We start from the raw sequence: 26,200 nt of genomic DNA, 5'->3' as shown, positions 1-26,200 counted from the left end.
TTTTTTTCTTTTCTCTCTTACATTCTGTTTTTCAGGATGCTGAAAATAGTGGCTTATGCTGAAATATTTTGTACAAATCTAAAAGAATAGAAGACCAAAAAGAATGTGGTATTTTAAAAGAATTTTTGGGTGGAGATTAATTTTAAACACTAGATCATGTCTTGTTCCCATTTATGTGGCCAGTGTGGTGGGGAGGAATAAAAGGAGTATTATTCTACCCCTCCCTGCCCTGCCCCATCCACAATGGCAACTCTTTTGTCAAGAGACTATTAATTTTTTGGTGTCTTGTGAGGAGAAAGAAAGAAAGTAGTGATACAGCTTCTCCCCCTTCTTTCAACATATCATCCGGAAGAACTGGTTTTTGTATTTATGCTAGCTAGGAAAATATAGGAGACAGTTAGACCTCTTCTATTGCAGTGTTTAGGATAGATCTTGAGTCAAAAGCTTCTTTTTGACATTTTCTTAATAAATTATTGGTTCACTTCAAATGTATTAGTGTGGTAGGAGTTAAAATACTACGTAGCAAAGTTAAAAAACTTCTATGTAAAAAGATGCAAAATTTTCCTTGTATATATCTTGTTTTTCACTGAGGAACCATGTTTTCTGTATTCTCCATATTGGCATATACTGACTTTTGATGTCTATACCATGTAGAGTTCTCTGTGTTGGCACAGAACGTACATATAAATGCATAAATCTTCAATATAAATACTTGGCTCTTTCTTAATCTTACATATCTGTGTTAACTATCAGTAAAGCAGAAAAGCAAATTACAAAATTGAGCAGCTTACCTGCTCTAGGAATAAGGACAAAATCAAATACAAACAGTGTTTGTAGATGGAGTTCAGCCTCTTCCTCTCTGTTGCTCAGCGTGTTAGGAGGCATTCTGCTGCTTGGGACAGAATCAGGCATTTTAAGGCACCTCCATAGCATGTTGTAGCCATAATCAGGAGATAAAGACCTGTGGCATTAGCTGGGTGTTGGTCTATATATGTGTGATACAAAGCTAGAAGAAACCTGATTTTTTTTGCTATTTTGCCAAGCAAAATTATAACTGCTGTTTGGAAACCAGGCCTTCAATTCCTGTTCTTCCTGACACTGAGACTCACCCTCTGTGACGTAGCACTAAATTAGTGTAATGTACTTATCAGTGAGTGCTTGAGAATAAACAGAACTCTTATCATAGTAATTGGAGGTGTTTTAAAGCATATTAAGATAGACTGATGCACATTTGTTTTTCCTTGGAGTCCCTCATATTCTGCTTATCTGGGATTCGAAAGAAATTGAAGTGTGGGAAGCAAGAGCTTTGCTTTATGCCATTGGTGTGGAGTAGACAGAGAAGTAAGATACATGCAATCTTCAATCATGTTAGTAAGGTAAAAAGAATCTTATCACATATCTATGAGATATATTGGATACATTGCAAAGAAATCCACATATGGTCATGATATTATGGAAAATAGTGGTTGCTTTAATGTCAGGTTTGTAGTATTTTGTGCAGTAATAGAAGTATAAAATTCCAGACTACTTTTTAATCTATGAATAAAATGAGATTTTCAGTGTGCCTAAAAACCTCAAACTATTTTTAATGGTTTTGTTTCTTCATAGATGTGAATTCTTTAGTCAAAGTAATCAGTGTCATCCTGGAAACTCTCTTGAAATATGTATTTTTTCCTGAAAACTGTATTTAATCAGTTGCCAGGTCTTTAGTTTCTTTGTGACTTCCACTTCTTTAAAATTAAGGTTCTTTAGTAATCTTTTTTTCCTAGTTTTTTTCTAGTTCAATTATTGCCATTTGTTTAAATGTGTCTTTTTATGTGTGCTTGACGTTCTTTCATGTGATTTTGTGGAGTATCTTAAGAAGGATAAACCAGTGTTCAGATTTAGGGGAAACCAGTATCAGCTAATAGTTTGGGCAGGAAGATCATCTAATTTGAAGACCCCTGCCATGGGCACAGACACCTTCTATTAGACCAGGTTGCTCAGAGCTCAGTTTCCCTTGAAAACTGCCAGGGATGGGGCACCCACATCTTCTGTGGGCAACCTGTTCCAGTTCACCATTCTCACTAGAAAGAACTTCCTAATACCTATCCTAAAACTACCCTTGTTCAGTTTAAAGCCATTACACCTTGTCCTATCTCTACCTGCCCTTACAAAAGTCCCTCAACAGCTTTTTCATCAGCCCCCTTTAGGGACTGAAAGGGGCTATAAGGTCTCCCCAGAGCCTTCTGTTCTCCTGAACAACCCCAACTCTCAGCCTGTCTTCATAGGAGAGTTTTTCTGAGTTACAGAAGGACAACAAAAAGCCAAGCTAAAGAATTTTCTAAATAATTGGCTTTTAAAATGTATTTTTATAGAAAAGCAGGTAAATATATCAGAATGCTTGGTGAGCTGTTAAATAGTTTGCTGGGAACTTTTATCTGCTGGGGTAGAAGGAACTACAGTGTTCTGAGGATGTACTTTTAGATCTTACCTCAGTTCTTCCACTGAATGCAGATTATTCTTTATAACTCAAAAAAAACTCCTTTTGTCTTCTCCATCATCATTTTCCTTAAGAGTGTCAGGCAGCTGCTCCAAGTAGATTGCCTACAGATGTGGTTGAAATTTCTGATTCCAAATCTGGGGTCTGCAGCTCATTTCCAGCCTTTCCCCTACCTCATACACAGTTACCCAGTGATGCCTCCTTGATAGCCAAGATGCAATGGAGATAGAGTTGTAAACAAGTCTGGGAGAAAGACCGATAATTTCCACCTCTGCTTGCTTGGCCCAGATGTCACTCCTCAGATACTCAGTCTGTACATAATAGGCATTGTCTCTCTCTTTACAGACTTCTATTTTAAGAAAAAATAGGTGCTATATGGTATTATCTTTTACAGTTGCCACTTTTTATCCATATAGCTAGTGTTGCTTAAACTTTATTTATTCATACTTAAAAAAATGTTTAAGGCATAACAGAATTTGGTGATAAACTTCCATTGTCTTATATTATTCTAAGAATAGTATTATGAGGGTAATTCTTCTAATAATTTCCAATTCTTCTAATAATTTCTGTTTCGTCCTGGTCTCAAAGGGCTATTTGAATGAAAGAATTTTCTCCAAAGTAATTGGAGTTGGCAGAGCAAATCCTGATTGTTCGTAACTTCCTTCTACAGTGAAGGATGCCATAAGCCTTAATCTTCAGAAAAATTTCCACCACAACACACTGATTTGGTATGGGTTCTTTACCAAGAAAAATTCAGTTGAAACTCCAGATCTGGGCAAATCTCTCTTTATTTGCTTAGTCAGACATCATGGCAGGAATGTTCTCACAGGATGTGGAAATAAAGACAGATTAATTGGCTTTGTTTCACTGTCATGAAAACTGCTTCTTCTGTTTTTAATCATAAGAAAATAATAGTGAGTTTTTTGCACTGATGGAATTTTTTGTGGGTAATCTTTTCATGGAATTTGCATTAAAAACCCCACAACTGTTAGGTGTTTTGGACTAATGCATACATCCAAAAATTTAATAGTCAAATACAAGCAGGATGTGAGATTACATGTTACAGTCCCAGAGGCACTGAGGTGCCTCACTGAGCAATCTATAATTGCTGTTTGCTGCTTCATTTAGCGTTAGTATGTGATGATGTGTATGGATGAATATTTATTTATGTATATGCAATACATATATTTGTTCTGTTTCTTCTAGCATAGGTGTAGATCTTGAATGGATTATTTCCTCTCTGAGTAAAGATAGCATCCAACTCTGGTATGGCAATTTAAAAAAGAAAATAAATAAAATCTTGTATCATCTATTTTCTGTAAAATCTATCTAAACATCTTAAATTTTTCCATGTGTCCAGAAGTACTGCCTTAACAGCTGAAACATTTTGGCCTCTTTTTTGATACATCTCTGTGAGTAAATGATGGGATCACCTCATTCATAGGAGTTTATCAGTAATTTGTTCAGTCACATTTTTACAAATAAATATTTAATAATTTTGTAGATGTACAGAAACCTTATTTTTGCCTTCAGTGTTTCTTCAGCTCTTTCCTGATATTTGGATGCTCTTTTGAGACACAGCTTTGAGTTTCCTCAGGCAAATGGGAAATCGGCCAAGCTGATTCCCACTGGCAAGTTGTCTTTACCAGGAGATTATTTTTTTTCCCTACAAGAGGAAAAAATCCGTCACTTTTTCTCTGCTTTCAGAAGGAAGTGATGGTCTCAGTTGTACTTGGGGCATAGCACATATTTTGGTTTTTGAGGATGATTTTATTTTTCTGTGAACATATCTAGTGAGAACCTTCTTTCCTGTGGCCAGTCAGTGACTTAGACCTCATTATAAACTTTGGTCTGTTTCTTCTTTATATATTTGGAAGGAGCTTAGAAAAAAACAAACAAACAAAATGCAATACTTATGGATTAAATGCTTTTTGGAAGTTTAGGACTAGGATTAATTTTGAAATTTTGTGGCTGGTTAATGAAATGTTACTGATTTTCACCAACAATTTATGGTGTAGGAAAAGATGCACATTTTTAATTTCTCTATGCATTGAGTCATAGTGAGTCCAGTTCCATGTTTGCATTCAGAAAAGATGAAAATTGTTTAACGGTCTACAGATTTTATTTGCTAAAAATAATTATTAAACTTAAATTTATGCAGTGTTGCCCGTGTCTTACATTCCTTCTCCTTTTCTCTGAGGTGAATATTTAATTTTTAGGGTTTTTTCCTTATATTCAGGTGTTTGAAAATATTGATAAAATCTATAAGTAGGAACTAACTACTTCTAAAAATATAATAAAATTACTTTTATATGAATTGTATTGTTTAAATTAGCTAAAAATCAGGTGGTTTTGAATGTGCACTTCTCTGGAGTTATACCAAAATTTTTCATTACCAAATGAAATTTTATTACCCAGTAATACAGAAGTCCTATTTTGTGAAGTTTCTTTTTGTAAAAGAAAAGGAACTCCAATAAACTTGGAGAATAAGTTTGATATATAAAAATAGAAATTCTGTTTTATATGATTAGTATAAACCCCTTTATTTTTCTGTGACCTGCAGGCAAGGATTTTATTAGAATCAAAGCTAAAACTGCACAGATTTTTTTCTTTTAGACTCTCTCAGAAGATTTAGGCCAAATTATTTGAAAGTTCTTTAATGTTTTTCTGATTCAGCTATGTCCTATTTTATCTCTGTTATGTTGAAAATTTTCCTGAAATCCCTAAACTCGTGATCATAATCTTCCTATGCCCTGATAGTCTCTTGTGCAGTGGAATTAATTAATTAATTAATTAATGTTGCCATGCTAATTGTTGTCAGTTTGGTACATCCTCTCATCCCCTCACTTTTGAAACGTCATGGAAAATGCTAAATCCTTCTTTCTCAAATTAATTTAAATTCAGCTGGAGCTTCTGGAATGCCAGCAACTGTTGAAAATTAAGCAATTAGCCTGCATGCTTAAGAAAACCACATCCAGCATTATGGTTTATATATGACTCTGATGTTATTGATCTGAACTGTTTAATTAATTTTTGTAAATTCATTAGCATAAATAAATTATTTTCAAACCATCCCAAAATTCTCTGAACTTTTCATCTGAGAAATTCTGATAATGACAGTGAAATTTAAAAGTAAGATCAAGCATGGTACATGTTAAGGTGGAAGATTATTGTTCTCTGCTTTCCTTCTTTTTTTGTCTTTTTGCTTACCAAAACATTGTGCAATACATTTGAAAAGTGGCTGGGGCTGGGGGGAAGTGTTGGTAATTAAAGGAAGGGTACTTACTTGCTGCAGCATTTCCCTATTTTAGAAGGGTAAAGTTCCATGAGGAAAAAGAAAAATAATCTACAATTGCAGAATAGAGAAATGGCTTTATGGATGATCCAAACTACTCCTAGGTCTGCTGTACACTAGCTTAGTTCTCTTATTTACTTGATATACATTTGCAAAAATAAATATCCAGTAATTACTATACCATTTTAGAGCTCATTTCTAATATGATAATCTACACCAATTATGTTAGGTCTTCTAGAACGTTTTTCAGCTATGCAGTATAATATATATAATTATATTTATAATTACAATCCCAGATTTTGAGGTTTTAGGCAAGAACCTAATCACAGGGCCCTACACAAAGATCTCCCTTAGGCAGGATTGGTTTTATACATTCTTTACATACAGCATGTGATTTTACACCTGCATTTTTGGCCATTCTAAACATTTCTGATGTGTATTCAAGTAATTTGCCAGCTCCTGACGAACTTCCATTTTCATTTGAAAGCTTTTGGATATGCAGCATCCAAACTCTGGTTGTATGAATAGTGCTGCTTCCCTGGGGGAATACAGGTTGCAAAGCATGTTAGAACAGAGGATAAAGCACTGTCAGCTGAAGAAACCTGGCTGTAAAACAACCTTTAGAACAACCACACTCTGTCTTTTGTCCTTTACAGAGCCACGCTGGTTGCTGGAACTCGGGATGTCACATGTAATAGATGGGCGAGTCATGTGTTACATTAGTATCTCTTGTCTTTTCTAGCAGTTTGGAACATGTGTTGGATGATATTGGCTTAAATGATAGTCAGACCATCTTTACAAAATATTGAAAAGTTTGAACATCTTTGAGAAAGGGTCTTCAGAAAGAAGGAAGTACAAACTCGCTTATTTTACCAGTTCTCTACACTGGTATAATTCTGAACCCATTCAGTTAAAAAAAAAACCAAAAAAACATAGTATTAGGGATTTACTTACTGCTGGCATCTAAGAGAACCAATGCCACTCAGGCAGCAGTTAAAAAATCTAAGGTGGCTCTAAACTCAGGGAAAATTTTTTGCAATATATAAGTAAAATCCACAGACAAGGTAAATAAAGAAAAAATTAATGTAGTGTAAAGATATTTACATGGCCATCCATAAACCTTAATTTAGATGGGATTAGAATTTTAGTTTACTTTCCATTTTCACTTAGCTGTTTTTTTGTGTATATGATTCAGTGAGATAGCTAAGACACATTTCATTAATGCACAATTTAACAAAACAATTTCACATTGTTAAAGTCAGTTGATTTAGTGATTAATGTATTTGTTATGCTTGCAGATAAAAAATACATTCATATAGTGTATATTAGTGTAACTAATTACTGATTTACTTGGATGCTGATACAAATCCTTTTGTTATTGTGATTCATAGTTTATAAACAGTGAATTAAATGTCAGTGGCTTTATTAGAGAGAAAAAATGTAAAGTTTGTAGCATGAATGCAACAGTGTATGATTTGCCGAGGTAAAAGAGTGTGGCTGAAGCTGTCTGATGAGATAAAGATAGTGGGTCCATGTCCAAGGTGATTATTTCTGTTTTATACCCATCAGCATTGTGAAAAAATTTTTTCAGTCTCTGCTATTTTTGTCTTCAGAAGGTGAGAGTTTTATTGGTTCCACTGCACTTCTTTCTCAAATGAGGTGTTCTGTATTGGAAGCTCAGCAGAGATACCCTCTTGCCAATCTTCCATTCCTAATAATTATGACTTGCACAAGAGGAGTCAGATTTTGCAATTTGTGTTGTTGGTCCCTCATAAAAATGATGATACACATTTAAAGCATTACCCTTCGGTAGTTAGGTGTTTATCTTAATGGGAAACACCTTATTTAGCATGCACATAAAATTTCAATATCTCATAAATACATTAAAAAAGTAAAACTCAAAGAAATCGGGGGAAGTTTCTGCTCCCAAGTCTTAAAATTATATTAAAATAATAGCTAAAATTGTTTACACTGTGACTCAGATTCCAAATTCAGGGAGTTCTTTGAAAGTTCAGTTTCTATTTTCTTTTTTCTGGCATGGTTTCAAGCTGATTCTTGGTAGTCTTTTCCCTCCTTCCACATTCACTGTGATGAACTAAAGGAGTTGCACTAGACTTTTTTTATGGAGATATGGCCTATTCCTGAAGAATAGGGAAATTTCTCAAAGTCAGTTTTGTGTTATCATGTGGATTTATCCCTTAATTATTTAACAATTACAAGTTGCTGTTCTGTTTGATCTATAAAGTAACACTATGTTTTATCAGATTAATAATTGATAAGCTGTTTTAAAATCACAAAGGTAATGCTAAATATACAGTTGTGTCAATATGTTTCAGGATACCTTTATCTTCATTCTCTATTAGCAGGATAAAATGGGATCATAATGCTTTGCTTTGCTGTGATCCCATTGCATCCTACACCTTCCTTGAGGGGGAGGTGCTGGTATCTCCCTGGTGACCAGCAACAGGACATGAAAAAATAGAAGGAATTTGCATCAGAGGAAGTTCAGATCAGGCATCAGGAAAAGGCTCTTCACTGGGAGGCTGGTTTGTCAGTGGAAGAGGCTTTCCAGAGCATGTTTTGATCATGGCACGCAACCCATCAGAGGTCAAGGAGCGTCTGGATGATGCTCTTAGTCATATGGTTTAGTTTCATGTAGTCCTGTGAGGAGCAGGGAGTTGAACTCAATGCTCCTTATGTATTCCTTCCAACTTGAGGAAATCTATGACTCATTTTATTACTGAAAACAGACAATGCTGTTTTAACAGAAAAAATCATCACATGAGTTTTATTGATTAGCTCTTACCTTGCTGGCAAAAGCAAAACCAAATTAAGGTAAATGACAAATGTTCTGGATCGGCAACTTTTGTTTTTTCCCCTCTCAGTAATACTGCGTTTCTGAGCACTCTCATTTGAACCTATTTGAGACAGGATGATTAGTATCTCTTTGACAAACACCAGCAAAGCATGTTGCCACATAGGAAAAGACAGGAGGCCTTCAATTCCCTGAATTAGGCATCAACAAATCCCCTGCTTTTTGTCTGCCTAATTATAGGAAAAGCTAAAGACATGCTAAGTACATCCCTAGGAGCTCTGTAGGCGCCTTGATGCTAATCAAGACATTTGAGAGCATGGAACTTGATTTCAGGGTTGCGATAGAAGTGCTCTGAATTTACTCTGGGCTGTTTTGCACAGTGCTCTGAGGTATTATAGCAATGCTGTGAATTTTCAAAGTAATACTTAATTCAATAATCACTTTCAAGAATAGGTATACCAGTCTGTATCTTCAGAAATCAGTATATTCAAATACAGCCCAAAGCTTTTGTCAACAGAATATTATTTGATGAATTAGTGTGATTTGGTTTTTTTACAAATTTTTTTTTTTTTTTTTTTACTTCCCCTTCACTGCAGACAATTGATTTAGAGGGGTTCAAGCTGTTCATGAAGACTTTTCTGGAGGCAGAGTTACCAGATGATTTCATTGAACACCTTTTTACATCATTTAGGAACAAAATCTCTCACTGCAGCCCATTAATTAAAAACAAACCACAGCACCTTTCTGGGGGTAAGTAATAAAATCAGTACTTAAAGAGCTAAAGGTTCCCTCACCCTGCTGTTTTACTTCTAATAGCTGTAAATATGTAGAATTCTTAACTACATGTTGAGGGATTTTTTTTCTGGTATTTGTGAAATTAGAAAAACTAGCTCAACCATAATAGGAAATACTGTGAAAAGGAATGGAAATTAAATGGTTTCATCTTTTTAACTCACAATAATGATGCAGCTGAGACACCAAGTGGACATTCTTTGTCATGTTAATGCTAATCAGATTGCTATGGTAACATGTTCTTGTTGCCTACTCTCCTGTACAAACACTTAAAAATCTTCAAGCTTCATGCAGGAGGCTCCTGCTGGTGCTCAGTCATTTCTGTGCCAGTTGCTGCTGTTATTCTTAACTGTCTAGGTGTGATTCTGTTGTTATTAATCCTACATACTTAGCAGCTGCCAATATGTTGAATGTTGGGTAAGTGTTAGTATATCACTAAAAGTGATTTTGATTTCAGAGGACACAGCTAAATTCTGCCCTGTATAGGCTGTACTCAGCTTTCTTCACTTTCCCTGTAGTTCTCTTTGACATATTTTATTCCTATGTGTGGTAAAATTATAATAATGATAATTATTATAACATCATTATTAAGGATAGTACTGTTACTCTAGTTGTTTCAACTGTATGTTGTTTCTTACTGTGATGTTGCCTCCTAAAATATTTTTCTCCTACACTAGCTTTTCCAAGTTTGTCAAGAGTTTTTTATTTTTTTCTGTTACTAAGTACTTTAGAGATAATATAATGTAATACCAGTTTAGGAAGCTTCCATGTTTTTAGCGTAATGCCAGAAGGACCGTTTGATAAATTGTTACATCCAAAACATATTCAGAGAGCCAGTCCAGTTCACCTTGTGCAAGAATTGTTTGAGCTTGAAAATATACTGGGTTTATGTTTTAATTCAATTTCATGGTTTAAATGTAATGTTAGATCCTGATAATTCGTAAATTTTAAGGGGAAAAAAACTGTGCATTGGTACATTTTGATGTGCAAATGGAAACTATGGAGACACTTGGTTTTGGGTACCTATTAATTTTTAAATGTTACCAATAGTGAAAAAAAAGGCTTGACTGTACTAGAAAGTAACTTTGTCTGAAATATTAGACATTCTTCTGTAAAATGGAGGGGTAAGTGAGAGCTAGAGAAATGACAAGGAGAGTAGCAGGGTTCATCAGTCTGTCAGGTATGTGCTTGTTTTACTCTTAGTCTCTTTTGGTCCACTCATGTCTCTTTTTAAACTGTATTTTCAGTTAAGGTGTCTGAAGAGAGATGGAAACAGATGCCAGGTAAGCAGCAGGACATTGCAGCCAACCCTTCCCACCTCTGATTAGGAAGTAATAATTTAACCTGTATCTTGCAGCTGATAGGTTAAAAGGTACCTTAAAATTTGTATTTATTTTTATTTGGATTTGAGCACTGTTTATTTTTGAGAAGAGTTATCTCAGGTTTTATAATCCTTTTTATTCTGTGAATATGATTTACGTAAGACTGGAATATAAACTATTTGTGTAAGTTGTGTGATTAAAGTTAGCATTTAACTAAATAAAATATTGCAATGTCTTAATTTTAATGACATTTAACTGATATGAAAGCTCATCAAACAAAACATTGACTTATTAAATATTTTTGTTCCTTTAATATTTACTTTTAGTGTTTATTATTTGCTGAAACCATGAAAATGAAATTAATTCCAAAATACATTGTTGCATGCCAATTTGCTCTTTTTTACCCTATTTTATTGTTTTAACATGTGTATCTCATAACATGCAGGCATACCTTTTAAAATGTAGGCTTTTGAAGATGTATCTGGATTGTAATGAAGTTTTTCAAGCTAAATTTAGGGAGAGAGGGGACAACTCTCAGTCAGTGAGAAATGTAACAACCTTGTAAAGAAAGTTTTCTTACTCCTTTCTCTGTGTTCTGCTGTCCTTTCCATTTTTCCCCATTTTGGTCCTGCAGATACTAATGTTGTATTGAAATAAAAAGTTTGGCAATTTTGAAACTTTAATTCCAAGTGGTACACTGGAACTGCTATTAATCACAATGTCTGAGGAATTATTATGACTATTATTTAAATTCTAAATTTATTTTCTCAGTAGTCTGTCATTGAGACTTCTGTGTTTTAAATATGTGCTGCACTGACACACATCTGGCTGTGTTTTTGGGATAACAATTCACTTGGGTATTGGTAGAGTTTTCATTGACACTAAAACATCTTCAATTAGTGTAGTTGTTGTTAATCTGTAAATTAGATGAAGCTTTTACAAGCACAAGAAAGTGGATGCAGACTTGGGCAGGGATTGTTTTTAATACTTAGCATGTAGAATGGTATAACAAAAATATTCACCTAATTGTTTTGTAGTCAAATGAAATCAGATCAGCACAAATGAAAAAAAACTTTATGCCATTCCCATAGTTGGGTGGGAGGGGTTTTTGGATAGTTTATTTTAATTCTGCCTTTGCTGGATAAACTATGAACATGAATTGTTTAAAGGTTTATATTTAAATTAAGAAATAATCTGAGATTCAGATAAAACAAAGATGAATGCATGCAAAAGTTACATTTTCGTTTTTTACTTGTATAGTATGTTCAGACTAACAAAGGCTATGGGTTGTTTCCAGGTCTGAGACTTAACAAGGGTACCTCTACATCCAGACCTCCTACTCCTGCCAACTCACATTTACCAGACATGATCCAGCTGAAAGATATTGTTTGCTATTTGTCACTGCTAGAAAGAGGAAGACCTGAAGACAAGCTAGAATGTATGTGCTTTTTTAATTTTAAATATTTATTTCTGTAAGTCATTAAATATTTTGTTTCTGAGTTTAAGAACCAGTTTTGAGCAGGTGGATTATAAAAATATGGCTCTAGGTGACCCTTATTGCAGAAATGATCTTTTATTGTTGATAATGGTGAGATTTTAGATGAAATTTGTTCTATCTAGCATTTGCTGAAATGGGGAGTAAGGATTGTGCATTCTGTAGTTATAATAATGCTCTCTATACTGTCATGTCTTGTTTAGTATCAGATCTGAGAAAACCAGACAAACTATACTGAGTATATTTAGAGATGTATAGGTGGGGTGAATAACCTGTACTAAACATCCTAATTTAAACAAAGAATAGTTGCTGATATAGCCTGTGGGCTCTATAATGTTATTGAATGCTGAAAAGCCAAGAGTGATTCAAGTCTGCATCACTATTGGGAAGGAGTGTTTGATACAGGAAGTTAGAAATTCTTGTTTGGTTGTTTTGCTTGTTTGTTTGTTTTTTAATTAGGGGTCTGGGTCATTAAAATGCAGCACCACTATTAAAAAATCAAAGAAACAACCCTGTGAGTTTGATCTATAAATTGGAGGGAAAAAGAAGAAATCTTGTTTCCTTATTGTGGAATTTTAGAAGTCAGTTTCTCATGTGGCTAAATAGTCAGACCAATCATATAATCCTTATTGAGGAGAAATATACTTCAATATACATAACTGGTCTGTTTATAAAAAATCTGTGCAACCAGGCTCTCATATGCAAAGTAATTGTTCCATATGTTAGGATGTAGATACAGTAATCTGCTTCTGCCAAAATAATAAATTCATTACAAGGTTACAGGTTGCTGAAGTATCTTGATGTTTTGTTAACCTGTAGCTAGCATACAGTGGCAACTTTGTACTGCAAGGTCACAGCAAATCCCCCAAATTTGGTAATAGTGTTTTGGTATTATATGAGTAAAATATGAGAATGTAAGTGTGAATGCACATTCAGAACACAGACACAGAAAAACAGATCCAAGGACTGAATTTAACTTAGAGTGTAATAACTGCTGCATGGTATCAAGTTATGCAAGCCTTACCGGAGCTCTGAGGAGCTCGATGCACAAACCATGGCATGAAATAGAGATCACTTGCCTCCCCTGGTGTTAGGAGCTGGTACAGTGGAAAGGAGGAGAGACAGAGGAGCAATGATAATTACAGTATGGGGATTTTCCACGAACTTCCTGCAAAAGGAGCTGCATGGGCAAAAGCTGCATGTTATATGTGATTTAAGAGCAAGAGAGCATGACCTAATATGTGTATGGTATTTAAATATTTTGTGTATTCAAGGTCAGTTGTATTAGCTACATATAATTCTGGACATAGTTGTTTAATGGGTTTGTTTTCCTCTTTGTCATACAGAGTTGAAATATACCATGTATTTTTCCTTTTCAGTATCTAAATTTCAGGTTATACTGCTCCGTTGTATGCAGACTTTTCTGTTGATTTCAGTTGAATTCTCGTTATAAATTAATGGTATAATTTAACTCTTTCTCCGAATATGAAAGCAGTAGGTCTGATGGCTATAATGTAAATTATAAGTTTGTAGCAATGAAAGGAAAAAAGCAGTTTTCTTTTCTTTTCCAGATAACAAAATTTGGAGAAAATAAGTCAAAGCTGAGTGTTTGAAAATTTAATTCAGGACATGCAGAACATGAAAGTGGTGCTTTCAATTAAAATTTGATGTAGGCTGGAGGATAAACTGCACTGAGTTTCATCTTTGGATCTATATGATCTACAGATTTTCAGAGATTTATAAATATTCCAGAAGATAAATGTATTTTCTAACCTATTAAAAGTGTAGAGAGGTCTTGCATACTGTGAACCTCACCTGTTTGGCATGCTCAGCATATCTATTATTCATAATCTATGTATGACCTGAATATAAAGGAAATCCCAAGCATTCCTCACAGAGATACATTAAGAGAACATATCTTATGTTTTAAGGTTAAATTGCCATCTAGAAGTAGAAATTGAGTGCACAGTCAGTCAAATCAGGTAAGGGGATGGGAAAAGAAATAGAAAAATTTGACTTGGGCTCTGTAGTTTGCATCAGAACTTCTGTTTGGTTGTTTTTATCATTTTGCTGTTGGTTTGGTTTTGTTTTTGTTTTTTTTTCCTGGAGTGTGTAAATAAGAACATGAATATTTAACAGTGTATGAATAGAAAAGATATTTCATGCCCCACCAGTAGCATAGTTTTCAGAATCTAGCCAAGAGCACAGATTGAGCCTTTTTGCTACCCTATACCCATGTAATTGGAAAGACTTTGTTTTGACAAAGGTGAAACAGTTATAATTACACTAATGTCTGGTTTTAAACGACTGATTAGAGCTACTGATTCATTTTAAAGGAAAAAAAAGTTGTAAGCACTATTGCTTTGGAGTGGGTAAAGGTCACAGAGATGCTAAAACTTGCTGTAAAACATTCTCTCAACTACTCTCTAAGAATCACAGAGGAGGAGGAAGGAGAGCCAAATGATTTTATCTTTATTGTTGAGTGATTCAGTCATTCATCCCTGTGGAAACTGTGAATGCTTAATGATACCTTTGCCAGACACTATTAGCTGTCAAGCTCTGAGAAGCTTTGGTGGAAGGTGTACTAGCAGGGGCAGTACCAGTCTCTGGTGGCTTTTGGCATTAACTTGTTTTACACTGAAACAATTTTGCTGTGGTAACTCTAGGGAAAGAAGGATATTTTTATAGGTTTTCCTAACCTGTAACTAATGAATCATGGGCCTTTGTGGCGTGAAATAGTGTACTGCTGTAAATATAATCAATCTTGTATTACAGCTCTGAAGAGCAGGGCAAGGTAGTGGCAAAAATTGCTGAAGTGGTAGAGAGGTATAGAGCTTACCTTTTTTCCACACAGTTAGATGATCAACTCATTCCCAAGATGGAGGATGTAAGCGAAACAAACCAATACATATAACAGTATTGCTGTAAGTCCAAAAATGATCAAATTCTTTCTGAACTTTGCTCTCTAATTGCTAATTCTTTCTTCTTACTTGTCATTATATTTTTTTCCTGGAGCTTTGTTTGTTCAATTTTTTGGGCTGTAGCAGCATCTGCTGTGGATCCAGTGTGGTGAGATTCCTCAGTGTTAAATAGGTTTGTATGTTACATTTCCAGAGACATCTGATTAGACAACAGATAACTTGTGTTCCGCTGTTGATGAAAGCATTACATTGTCCTGGAACCACCACTACATGGGCTGACTTCTTCATCCCTAAAAAATAGGTGTAGGGGTAAAAAAAATTGTGCTTTTGAAGAGCATGGTGGGTATTTGGATTTCAGAGCTCTGACAAACTGTCCCTGAAAGTAGGGACAAAGAGTGAGGTATTTGTAGGCTTCTGGATTTCCTTTTTAGTTTTCCATCAATATTCCTTTGAAAGCTTTATGGTTTGCTGGTTCCAAATATCTTGGTAATGGCACATGTACCCCTTCTTTTGGCTGGTATCAAGTCATGATACAATCTTGAAAGCGTATATTTTTTTGTGTGTGTGGTTCCCCAGAATGTTGGGAGTACATTTTGAAGCTGATGAAGCAAGTGTGGTCCTGGAAGAATTCATGCTGGCAGTTTGTGATGAATGTTTATTGTTGGATTTGGATGATTAGATATTTAAAATATTAATCCTGTGATTCATTTAAGTGGTCAGAAAATAGTTTCTAAAGCAACCACTGTTGAATAATGATAGCTGCAGCCAAGGCAGAGTAGCATTGCACCTTAGGCGGGCTTATCAACATTTGTGACCAATTGTGTGTTACCCTGTGTTTGGTGAGATTACAGAGAAGGGCCTTTTGGTAGTTCTCATGAAGACAGATCCTCTCTATAGGGAAGCAAAATCAAATTCACACACCAAATTAGCTGTTGGGGTGATGGTTTGGAAAGGTGCAGTTGTACTCTCTGGCTAAGAGGTCTCATTGGAGGCACTGTGGCAGGGTAGTTGCTAAGTGAACCTTTCACATAATGCAGCTTGTTTGGAGGGTCTATAGCTAATCTGGTCATTAAACAAAAATGTTAATACTTGTCCTTTCTTTGAAACTCAGGCTTAGTTGTTTTTTGTTTTGTTTGGAGTTGGTTTTTTTATGAAAAAGAGATGTATTTGTTGTGTTTTCTAATTGAGCTTCCTTCTCTCTTTGTTTTCTTTTCAGTTATGTTTCGCTTGTATGATACAGATGGGAATGGATACCTGGATAGTTCGGTAACGTTTTTTATGTACTGCATTGTAAGAGTATGTCAACATGGCAAAACTATACAAAACTACATTAATTCTAATCAAGTTTATATTTATCCTGAATTATTAGAAGCAGTAAAAAATAATAGTCAATAAAAATTAATTCGTTTGAAAATTAATGCTTTTCTTTTCCAATGAGAAATGCTGCTTCTACAACCATATAAATTTTCAGTTGCTGACACTGCTGTCATGGAGTTCTCTTCTATAGTCTTCTGAGTTTTAATGATACTACTGTAGGGGACACATTAATATGATTCCAGTAATTCTGGTATGCTGCTGGGAGATGTGTATGAAAGCACTATTTTTAAAGATTTCATTAAAAAGGTGAAGTGTGAGAGTCACACAGTGGATTTATGTGGAGAGATTACACAACTTCCATGTTACTATGAAGAATGGAGGAACAATAGTAAGGGCAAAGTTTTGAGGAGTAGGCCAACCAAATGTTTGAAGAAAAGTCAGAGATATGGAAATAATTTTAAAAGATGTAACTATTTTTTTCTGATACCTAACAGAAACAGGTGTTTTATTAGCAGTGTTCTTTTTTTTCTTTGGGTTTTTTTTCCACGTTCTTTTGGATATTCTGGAAGGAAGACAGCATAGAATGGATTGGTAAGGAAGAGGAGGTGATTCCCATAAGTTGCAGGGAAATAGGGAAGCAAAATTATATACAGATGTAAAGTAAATATGGCACCATAACATTAGGCAATACCACATTGAGTTAGATGCCTGGATACAAATGAGAATTTAGAATGGTCCTAGATAAGCATTTGAGCATGTTTACAAAGCAAAAGTGTATATATAATTATAGAGGAGCCCTAGTGATACATGATCAAGGGAAATTGCAATACTATAGTGGTAAGAAAATAAATCTTTAGTAGTTTACAGAATCCACTTTATGCCTTATTTCTATTAGAAATTTGTGATTTATACAATTATTGTAAAAAATAATTTTAATAATTTTAATTGTTTTTTGAGTGGTTTTTCCATCACTCAGATTAGAGTGATGGAATTTAAATATCATTACATGATCTTATCACAGGGTGGAAATTGGATCATGAAAACATGGGTGCTTGAAAGATAACTAGGAAGGGAGAATCTCTGACTACTTTCAATTACTCTGATTGTTGGGGGCTGTATTTTGCCTCCCTGAATGCTTTGTAGTCTGTGCAGAACCTTTAGCTAGTAAGCAAATTCACTTGAGAATACAGCTTCCGGTGAAAAGAGCATTTCATCAGGGATGTTGATGAAATAGTGTCACTGAATGCAATATGGTTGGCTAACTAGTTTCTTGCAGTAGAACTTTTCTTTTAAACTTGCATTAAGTATCATGCATTTTCATTCATCTCTAGGAGCTGGAAAATATCATTGCTCAAATGATGCATGTTGCAGAATACCTTGAATGGGATATTACTGAATTAAGCCCGGTAAGTATCCAGTTATCACAATTTTTTAATGTTGCTAGAAACAGCTATCATAATTTTGTGATATTTCATATCCATGTGGCTTTCCATGGGTGAGTATGGTAGAAATAAGAAAAGCCTGTGTTCCACTATGAATTAGCATTGTGAATTAGCACTTTTACTGGTATTTTGCTGTTTAAATCTGATCTATGAAATGTTCAATGAATGTAATAATTAACTTCCATAACATAACTGGTTTGTCTCTGAAAATTTCTTAACAGTGAGTGCACAAAGGACACAAGTTGGTTTGGGACATTTGGGTGTTAATAAAATGTAAATGTGAGTATGGCACTTTATGTTCTGAACTGTCCATGCTCGTTTGACTACAGCTACCATGCAAGTAATATTTTTCTTATTTTTTGTATGAGAGAATTGGAGATCTGCACGGGTCCTAGCAGGTTCCTGTATTAGAATATAGTAATAATAAATTAGAACTTATGAGATTTTTCATTAAATTGTAGATTCTTCATGAAATGATGGAAGAAATTGACTATGATCATGATGGCACTGTTTCCCTGGAAGAGTGGATCCAAGGAGGAATGACAACAATCCCGCTCTTGGTCCTTCTTGGGTTAGAAAATGTAGGTATTAAATAGTAGCATCAAATTTCTGCTTGCATGTTGACTGTGGCCTTCAGGTTAGTTTCTCTGTGGCCTGTATAAAGAATGACTTTACTCCTCTTTACTACGGCTGAATGACATGCAAAGAACAAAGTGTCTTCAACACCACAGAACCACTGGCAAGTTTAAAGCACCACCTACTAAGATGGCTCTGGAGCTGGTAGTTATAAAAAGCTGAATAATTTTTCCTGCTAACAAAATGTTCATTCCAAGCTCTGCAGTATTATCTGCTAAGTGTGTTTTACTGCCCATGTATATGTTACAGCAGGCTTGGAGTAGTGTCTAAGCTTCTCAGCATGGTACTGGGTTGTGTGGCCTAACTGTACTGAGTCACAGAACAATCCAGGTTGGCAAGAACTTTTGGAGGTCTTCTGTTCCAGTCCCTAATTAAAGGCGGTGCCACAGACTGAGTTATCTCAATCAGAGCCCTGTCAAGCCTGGATAGTTCCAGTGAGGTGGATTCTACCAGTACTGTGGGCAAACTTTCCCTGTGTTAATTGTTCTCAAGGGAAAGAGTTTTTGTTCATGTGTGCAGATGGAATTTATTCCACAGCAATTATTGCTGGCTCTTCTTCTGTCTTAATACATCCCTATGAAGATCTTCTGTCTCTGTAACTACATTAGTAAAGTATAGTAAGAAGCAATATCAAGGGGGACACTTACACCAATGGATAGAGTATTGTGAAAGATGAGCTTATGTTGTCTACATTTACAACCTCACATTAAAGGTAATACAGATGTAGTATGATCAATTTTCTACTAGTTCATTGCAGCTGTTTCAAGGTTGGCATGTTGTCAGTGCCACCTGCTGTCCTATACTTGAGCTAATTTTGAACTCATCTATTGAAGCATGGGTTTCAACTGCATTTCTGCTATTCGAAAGAAAGCCTTTTAATCTCTTTTTAATTCTCTTTTTAATCTATTTTCTTAAGTAATTTTCACATATTGAAAATAATAAATAATATTTATTTTCCCCATTTAGTGCAATCTAGACTGCTCTAGTTGCTGTATGCTATTTTATTTGCATGAAGAATGCTCAGATTGATACTTTGTGTAGGGGAATATGTAACAAATGAGTTTATTGAATGAAAGATATATGTCTTGAAAAATCTAATTAATTAAACTACAAGTAAAATATCTGAATTGAAGACAACTTTCAATGTGTCTGGATCACTGTAGTACTAATTCCTTAATTCTATATGTGAGACGGAGTAAGAAAAATGTTAAATTACTGTCATCAAAAAGCAGATCTTTATCAGGCTGAATTCCATTATTTCCACAGAATTACTGTAAACAAAGGCATGGAAATATTCTCAAGCAAGCATTATAGCAGATAACTGATAGTGATTTTCAGTAGAGATTTTTCTTTTATGAGAGGTACTATAGGTGTTCTGGGAGTATTTTTCAGTATCTACATTTCATAATTTGAAACTCCTAAATTATGGCATAAATTAATGCAGATCATTCTGTAGAGTTTATTTTCATATTAAAGCAAAAGAAGTTGTTTATCAAACATTTTATCCTTTTGACTATTTTTACTAGTTTCTAAGTATTTATCATGCTGAGCATAGCTTTACTATGGAAATACTAAAAATGCATAAATAGTGATCAAAATTCTACAGCCTGTTATTAGCATGGGTCAGTGTTTCTGTCATCAAGTATTCCTAGTATTTGATGCATTTAAAAGACAGAAATGTACAATTGTGGAAGAACTACTATAATAGCATGCAAAATGTCTTATTATCAATAAGCATAGTTTAATGTAAGCTCCATTACCTACATATGAGCTGATTTACTAGTAATTTTCTAATGATTCACTAGGACAAGATGCTGCCTTTTAAAAGGGCTCCAATTTTTCTTTTTATGTTTAAAACTGCTTATTTTTTTAAACCATCACATTATATGTAGAGAAAAGCAAAATTTTTAAATTTTTCATTAAACCAGCAATAATACACTACTTCCATTTGTTCATAGTTAAATAAAATTGTATTTTAGGACATTGAAAAGTGAAATCAGTACTAATGCCTGTCTGTTATTTAGTGTAAACTGATAGCATGATTTTGATGGTTTTGCAGCATCTAATGTATTATCCAAGCTCTTCATTCCATTGCATCAATCCCATTAGTGGGATGCTCTTATTTCTTTTTGCATGCCATTGTTAGATTTTGCAAACCTAGCTTCCCAGGACTCTGCTTTCTGAGTGTCCATCTACCTCCTTTTAGTTATGGTAATGAAAAATAAGATAAGAATCTTTTGGACTCACTAATAAAATAAAAAAGTGCTAAAATCTTAAGGTTTTCCTCAAACTGATTAGTATGTGAAAATAAGGGACATAACCTACTGGATTATGCTGTTTAGACATGTCCAAGTAATCTTCATATGTTGTAAATCAGAGGGAAAAAAGCAACAAAAAAACCTGCACCCCCCCCAACCCCAAAGCAAAACCACGAAAAACCCCTAACTAAACCCACACCCACAAAGAACCCACAACCAAACTATTCTGTCACCTTCTTGTAAGTTTTGGTTCTGTACTGAACTCGCAATGACAAAATTTTAAATCCAAGAGATCAAGTTCAGAGCTTGTCTAGTATGACAGTGACAAAGAACTGTCATTATAGTTTATTTAAATAAATTATGATATGAGTGGATTATTTAATTTGTTTTGGGTTGGGGTCCATTAACACTGTAATGTACTTAACTGTTTTATAGAGCTTGTATGAAGAAGATTTTCAGCTGGTCTCATTTGATATGCTAATATCAGTGAAACTATGATAATTTAGTTCAGTTGCAGATTTGTCATAGTACTTTCAGAATTCAGCTACATTGTTTGTAATTAATCCTTAGTTTCCTGTAATAGCCATATAGAAAGGTCAAATATTGTGTAAAAGTTCTATATTACATTTACAGCCTTTCAATCAGTTTTTATTACATACTGTATTAGATGATTTAGTCAGAATAATTTAAAAAGAAGGAGCATTTAAGTGAAGTATAGAACTATATGATTTCAAAATAAAAGAATAAACAAGTCAGTGTTTATGAGCAGTGGGGTTGAGATAGCCTAACCTGTCACAGTTTTGTGGCCTTTGCCCCCTGACCTCATCAGTAATCCCCTTCAGAGAGAGACAAGAGTGTTAGGCTGTAACCACAAGCATTAACCAGCCACCTGTTACCAAGTCAGAGAAGTAACCAGGAAATCTGCCTGATTTCCCTTGTGCTCTCTCTCTCTCTCTCTCTGCCCCCCCCCCCCCCCCCCATTTTCATTCATAGACTTTCATGAAATTTCTAGTGCCCTTCAAATTTATTTGAGATTACTAAACTAATTTAAAAGTTGCCGGTGCAGTTTAGAGTGATGAAGATAATGGGACAAAGAACATTAAAAAGTCTAATTTCCCTAGGAAATCAACCTTAATATCCAGTTTGTTTTAGTTTGCTGGGCTTTATGTTCTGTTTCCTCCTAAGATTTGATTTTGGACTTGTTATGGAGGTAGATTTTAGAAATACAGAATTCTGTGTCTGAGAATGTTCTAGGATAGAAACGACATATTTGATTTTTTGGTGCCTTTGGAGGCAGTTGATATTCTAAACAAACAATTTGTGTACAAGATAAGGAACTTAAATAAGTACTTAATTGGTTCTTTTTCTGTAGGGGTTCTGAGATAGATACATGTACTACTTGGCAATTTGTTTCAGAAGAAAAGCTCTTGGATGTATTATACATGTATAATACATTTGTAATTCAGTGACTATCCTTTTCCCATTAGCACTGTCTAAATGCATTCTATATGACATCTACTGGAACCTTTGTTGGTAAGACAAAGACAATTCTTACTCTGCTGTTTAGTTTTTTCAATTCATATAAATTCTCATGTAAAGTGAGAATTTCATGAAGAAAAATAAAATGTAATCTATGTAGGAAATTGTTATTTATGTGGTTTAATTTTTAGTAACAAATATATGAGGTATTTTTTTGCTGAGTGTCACACTTCAGTCTGGAGTTTTCACAGTCCTCATCAACCTTCCAAATTTATTTTTACATCTTAAGGCAATAGTTAGTCTCTCACCCAAACACAAATTGGACAGAGACATCCCCTGCAGTACTCCAGATTTGGAAGTGGTCTTTTGCACATAAGTGAACACTAGGCTATTTATTCTACTTCTCCACAGTAGAAACCTTTGAAGTTTCTGACATTTTTATTTGCTTCTGCATTAATTTAAATGGATGAACATTGTAAGAGAAAGTAAAGAGTTAGCTAATTGACTGTCCTAGCATCTCTTAAAATTTCTTTTGTAATCTGTGCACAAAAGGCTTCTTAACGATGGGTTTTGTCAGCCATAAGCATTGTACTCTGCCCTTTGGTAGGTGTTGAACAATATTATTCCACCATGATTTGATAGAAGCACTTGATTTCTCTTTTAGAGTAATAGCATGCCAGATATTTGGTCTCACTTTTCCTGTAACAAATGATTACTGCTGTCAGTGATAGCACAAAAAGGAAGAAGAAACTGCAAGTTCAGAAGTGTTAGTGTTTAAAGAAATGCTGTATTTTAGGGAAGTATTTTATTCCCTCTCCATTGGCCACTAGATGTCACGGTTGCACTGAACCTGGTACTGTAGAGTTGCTGAACACAGCTGCCCTAAAGTGAGAGAGACATTTAAAACCCGCAAATTCTGCATAAAGTCAGGAATAATTTGAATTAAAGCAAATATACCTTTCTTTTAAATCACTAATTGTAACTTCCAACCCAGTTCACCTTTTAAATCAAGGTAAATTTTGGTGGGACAAACATTTGTGTTGAATTGAGACTATATTTCAATTAAATCATAAGGATATACTCCTAAAATTTTCCTTTGGATCCTCAAACAGCAAATACTATGCAATTGTACTCAAATAATAAAAAAGAACTTTTAAACTCTTTTGATTTAATGTGGGATAGAATGCTTCAGTGGGAGTCCACACTTGGGAATAGTGCTTCTTACAGTGTATATTTCATTTTTGTTGCTTTGCTTTTTGAGTTGTATGTTAAAATGGAACCAAACTAGAGACCTGCAAACATTTGTTACACTGTGAGTAATTCCTTCAGGCCGGAGCTTGAAATGACTGCTCAACACCTGGGCAGTTTCATAGACTTCTATTTCTTTTGTTCAGCGAGGAAGAAAGACAGTCAAGCCTTTCATTGTCCCGAGTGACATTTCTGTAAGTCTTTTCTGAAGCGTGAGTTTTCTGGAAGGCCGAAGTTCCGATGCACACTCGAGCCCCCTGAGATGTAGCTCGCTCCCTTTGTGCCAGCTCGTTCCCAGCTGGAAGCAGACTCTCCGTGAGGGATGAAGGAGCTGTTGTGCCGCTCTGCTGTGGTGGCAGGGCCCACGGAGGGCGCGGTGTGCCCGCTGATGAGGGCGCGGTGTCCCCGCTGAGGGCACGGTGTCCCCGCCGATGAGGGCACGGTGTCCCCGCCGATGAGGGCGCGGTGTGCCCGCCGATGAGGGCGCGGTGTGCCCGCTGATGAGGGCACGATGTGCCCGCAGAGGGCGCGGTGTCCCTGCCGATGAGGGCGCGGTGTCCCCGCAGAGGGCGCGGTGTCCCTGCCGATGAGGGCGCGGTGTCCCCGCAGAGGGCGCGGTGTCCCGTTGATGAGGGCACGATGTGCCCGCAGAGGGCGCGGTGTCCCCGCTGAGGAGGCCGCGCCGGCGGGAGCCGAGTCGCTGCTCGGCCCGGCCCCAGCCGCGCTGCCCGGCAGCAACTTCGCAAATGCCTTTCCTTAGTAGAGCCCTGCTTTCCCTTTTGTTTTCCCTCCAGGTTGGAAAAAGCCCAGGAAAAGTCAGGAGTAACTAAATTCTTCTGTGTATAAGGTGTAAAATAAATGATGTTTCACGCAGGTATACAGATTTACCGTTATTTACGATTTGATTTCTGCAGCGTCAAAGTCTCTGCAGATGACAGATGGTTACAGATTTTGGATAGGGAAACTATATTGTGGCTATTTATGAAGCTTTTTAAAACCATTTAATTTTCCCTCCTGTGCTCCCTTTTCTGTTTCTGGATGAGTGTGTGGACGAAGGCTGTAGAAGATTTTGTTTTGATTTCTCAAACACATACACAGTATCTCAGAAATTAGGAGTGAACCTCGCAAACAATGTGTCCCTTGAGTCAGGTTATTCCCTCTCCACTTGACCAAAAACAGACTTAAAATCCTATCTTCCCAAAGCAAATTGAACAAAACAAAACGTGATATGAGTTCTTTGCTAAGAGCCAAGCAAAGGAGTATAGAATGTAATGATATTTGTTTTCATCTGTGTTTGCTGCATAGTTTAATGGAAGCTCTTCTCACCTTCCCACTGATGGAACAATACCTAAAAATCAGTAATAAAATTGTCTTGAACAAGTCAAGTAAATATTTTTAAAATAAATGGAAACAAATCAGTGAAAGAAATAACAGCTACTCCATAACATCCTTCTCACTTGGATGCTTGTTCCTAACTCTTCTCATAAAAAAACCCTGAATATTCTGGTATTTTAAATGCTCTGTAGCTATTTTAAGATGATATGTTTACTGGGATCAACATTTATCAGGTATTAGATTACTTTTTTAAGTCTTAGAATTTTGAAGATCTCTTTGTTTACCTTATACACAAATATCTAAAAAGCTGACATAAGTTAGTATTAAACCAGGTTAGGGATGTGTAGCTAAAGTCTGTGATAGCATAAAATTTTCCACTAGTTCTAAGGTTGGCTTGTTTATGGTTGACTTGCTTTTAAAGGTCAGGTAGCTTTGGCAATCAAATCCATGGTAGCAGGGTCAGGACCATGAGATAAGAGAACCATTGTTAACAAAATAAATGTTATTATTGTCATTATGTTTAAAAGTCTGGGTATGACATATGGAGGCTTGATTTTCAGTGATGTGTATAATGAAGTGAGGAAGAGATTTTTACTGTACCTGCCCTGCTTTGTGATCTTCTTAATGTCTGTTTTTAAACTCTTTCTCAGGATATGGAAGCAAAATGAGTTAATGTCAGTTAATGCACTGATGTGTCAGAATTGTGGATTTTATTCATACTTAAAGACTTGCATTGAGGTGGCTTTGTTTCATATTATGTCTTTTTTTTCTCTTGGCAGTGTTTTAAAAAGTTATGTGCATGCATAATCATATGCAGGACTTTATTGCTTATTTTTGGCAGTGCACAAGAGCAAAAATTTAATTTGCTCTTTTCCAAAAGTGCATTGTGTTTATGTAATGGATTTGCATCAGTTGCAGTCTGTAACACAGCTAAGTGTTTTAATTGGCAGAACACCCACATCAAGACTTGTTTGTTTTTCTGATAAGGAAAATGCCAGCTAAGTTAGACCATATGTTCTGTTCAAATAAGAAGCGACATATTCACATATAATGGTCATTCTTTAAAAATGAAATTAAAATGAAAAAGTACTACAAAATTAATGTGGAAGAGAGGGAAGTTTATGCGTAAGTTTGAATTTCTGTTAATTTTCCTAAACAGCAAGCATTTTGCTAAGGCTGGTCAGCTTGCATTTTAAGTGCTTGTGGTTTATGATTTATGTGTTGATGACCTGAGTGATGTTAAAATTGAAGTGTACATTGTCTGCTGTTTTTTCCTCAGAAGGATTTACATGGTCTTTGTTGTCTAATGAATAATTGCCTACTTTCAGAAGGCTTGAAATTCACATACTGTATTGTAGTTTAA

The 26,200-nt window shown here is 35.4% G+C and overlaps 1 protein-coding gene across 6 annotated transcripts in view; it reads left to right on the top strand.

Moving 5' to 3' along the window:
* DGKB (diacylglycerol kinase beta) overlaps positions 1–26,200 on the top strand; it is a 378,520-nt gene that overhangs the window by 116,662 nt on the left and 235,658 nt on the right. For all 6 annotated transcript variants that reach the window (XM_077175541.1, XM_054639423.2, XM_077175548.1 and 3 more), the window contains 6 exons: positions 9,189–9,342; positions 10,632–10,667; positions 12,004–12,144; positions 16,339–16,388; positions 17,771–17,845; positions 18,343–18,462. In XM_077175541.1, coding sequence (XP_077031656.1) covers positions 9,189–9,342; positions 10,632–10,667; positions 12,004–12,144; positions 16,339–16,388; positions 17,771–17,845; positions 18,343–18,462 — 576 coding nt within the window. The remainder of the gene's footprint in view (positions 1–9,188; positions 9,343–10,631; positions 10,668–12,003; positions 12,145–16,338; positions 16,389–17,770; positions 17,846–18,342; positions 18,463–26,200) is intronic.

This window comes from Agelaius phoeniceus, chromosome 1, assembly GCF_051311805.1.
Source record: "Agelaius phoeniceus isolate bAgePho1 chromosome 1, bAgePho1.hap1, whole genome shotgun sequence".
NCBI lineage: Eukaryota > Metazoa > Chordata > Aves > Passeriformes > Icteridae > Agelaius > Agelaius phoeniceus.
The sequence above is the reverse complement of the archived record's forward strand: the minus strand, read 5'-3'. Positions and strand labels throughout refer to the sequence as shown.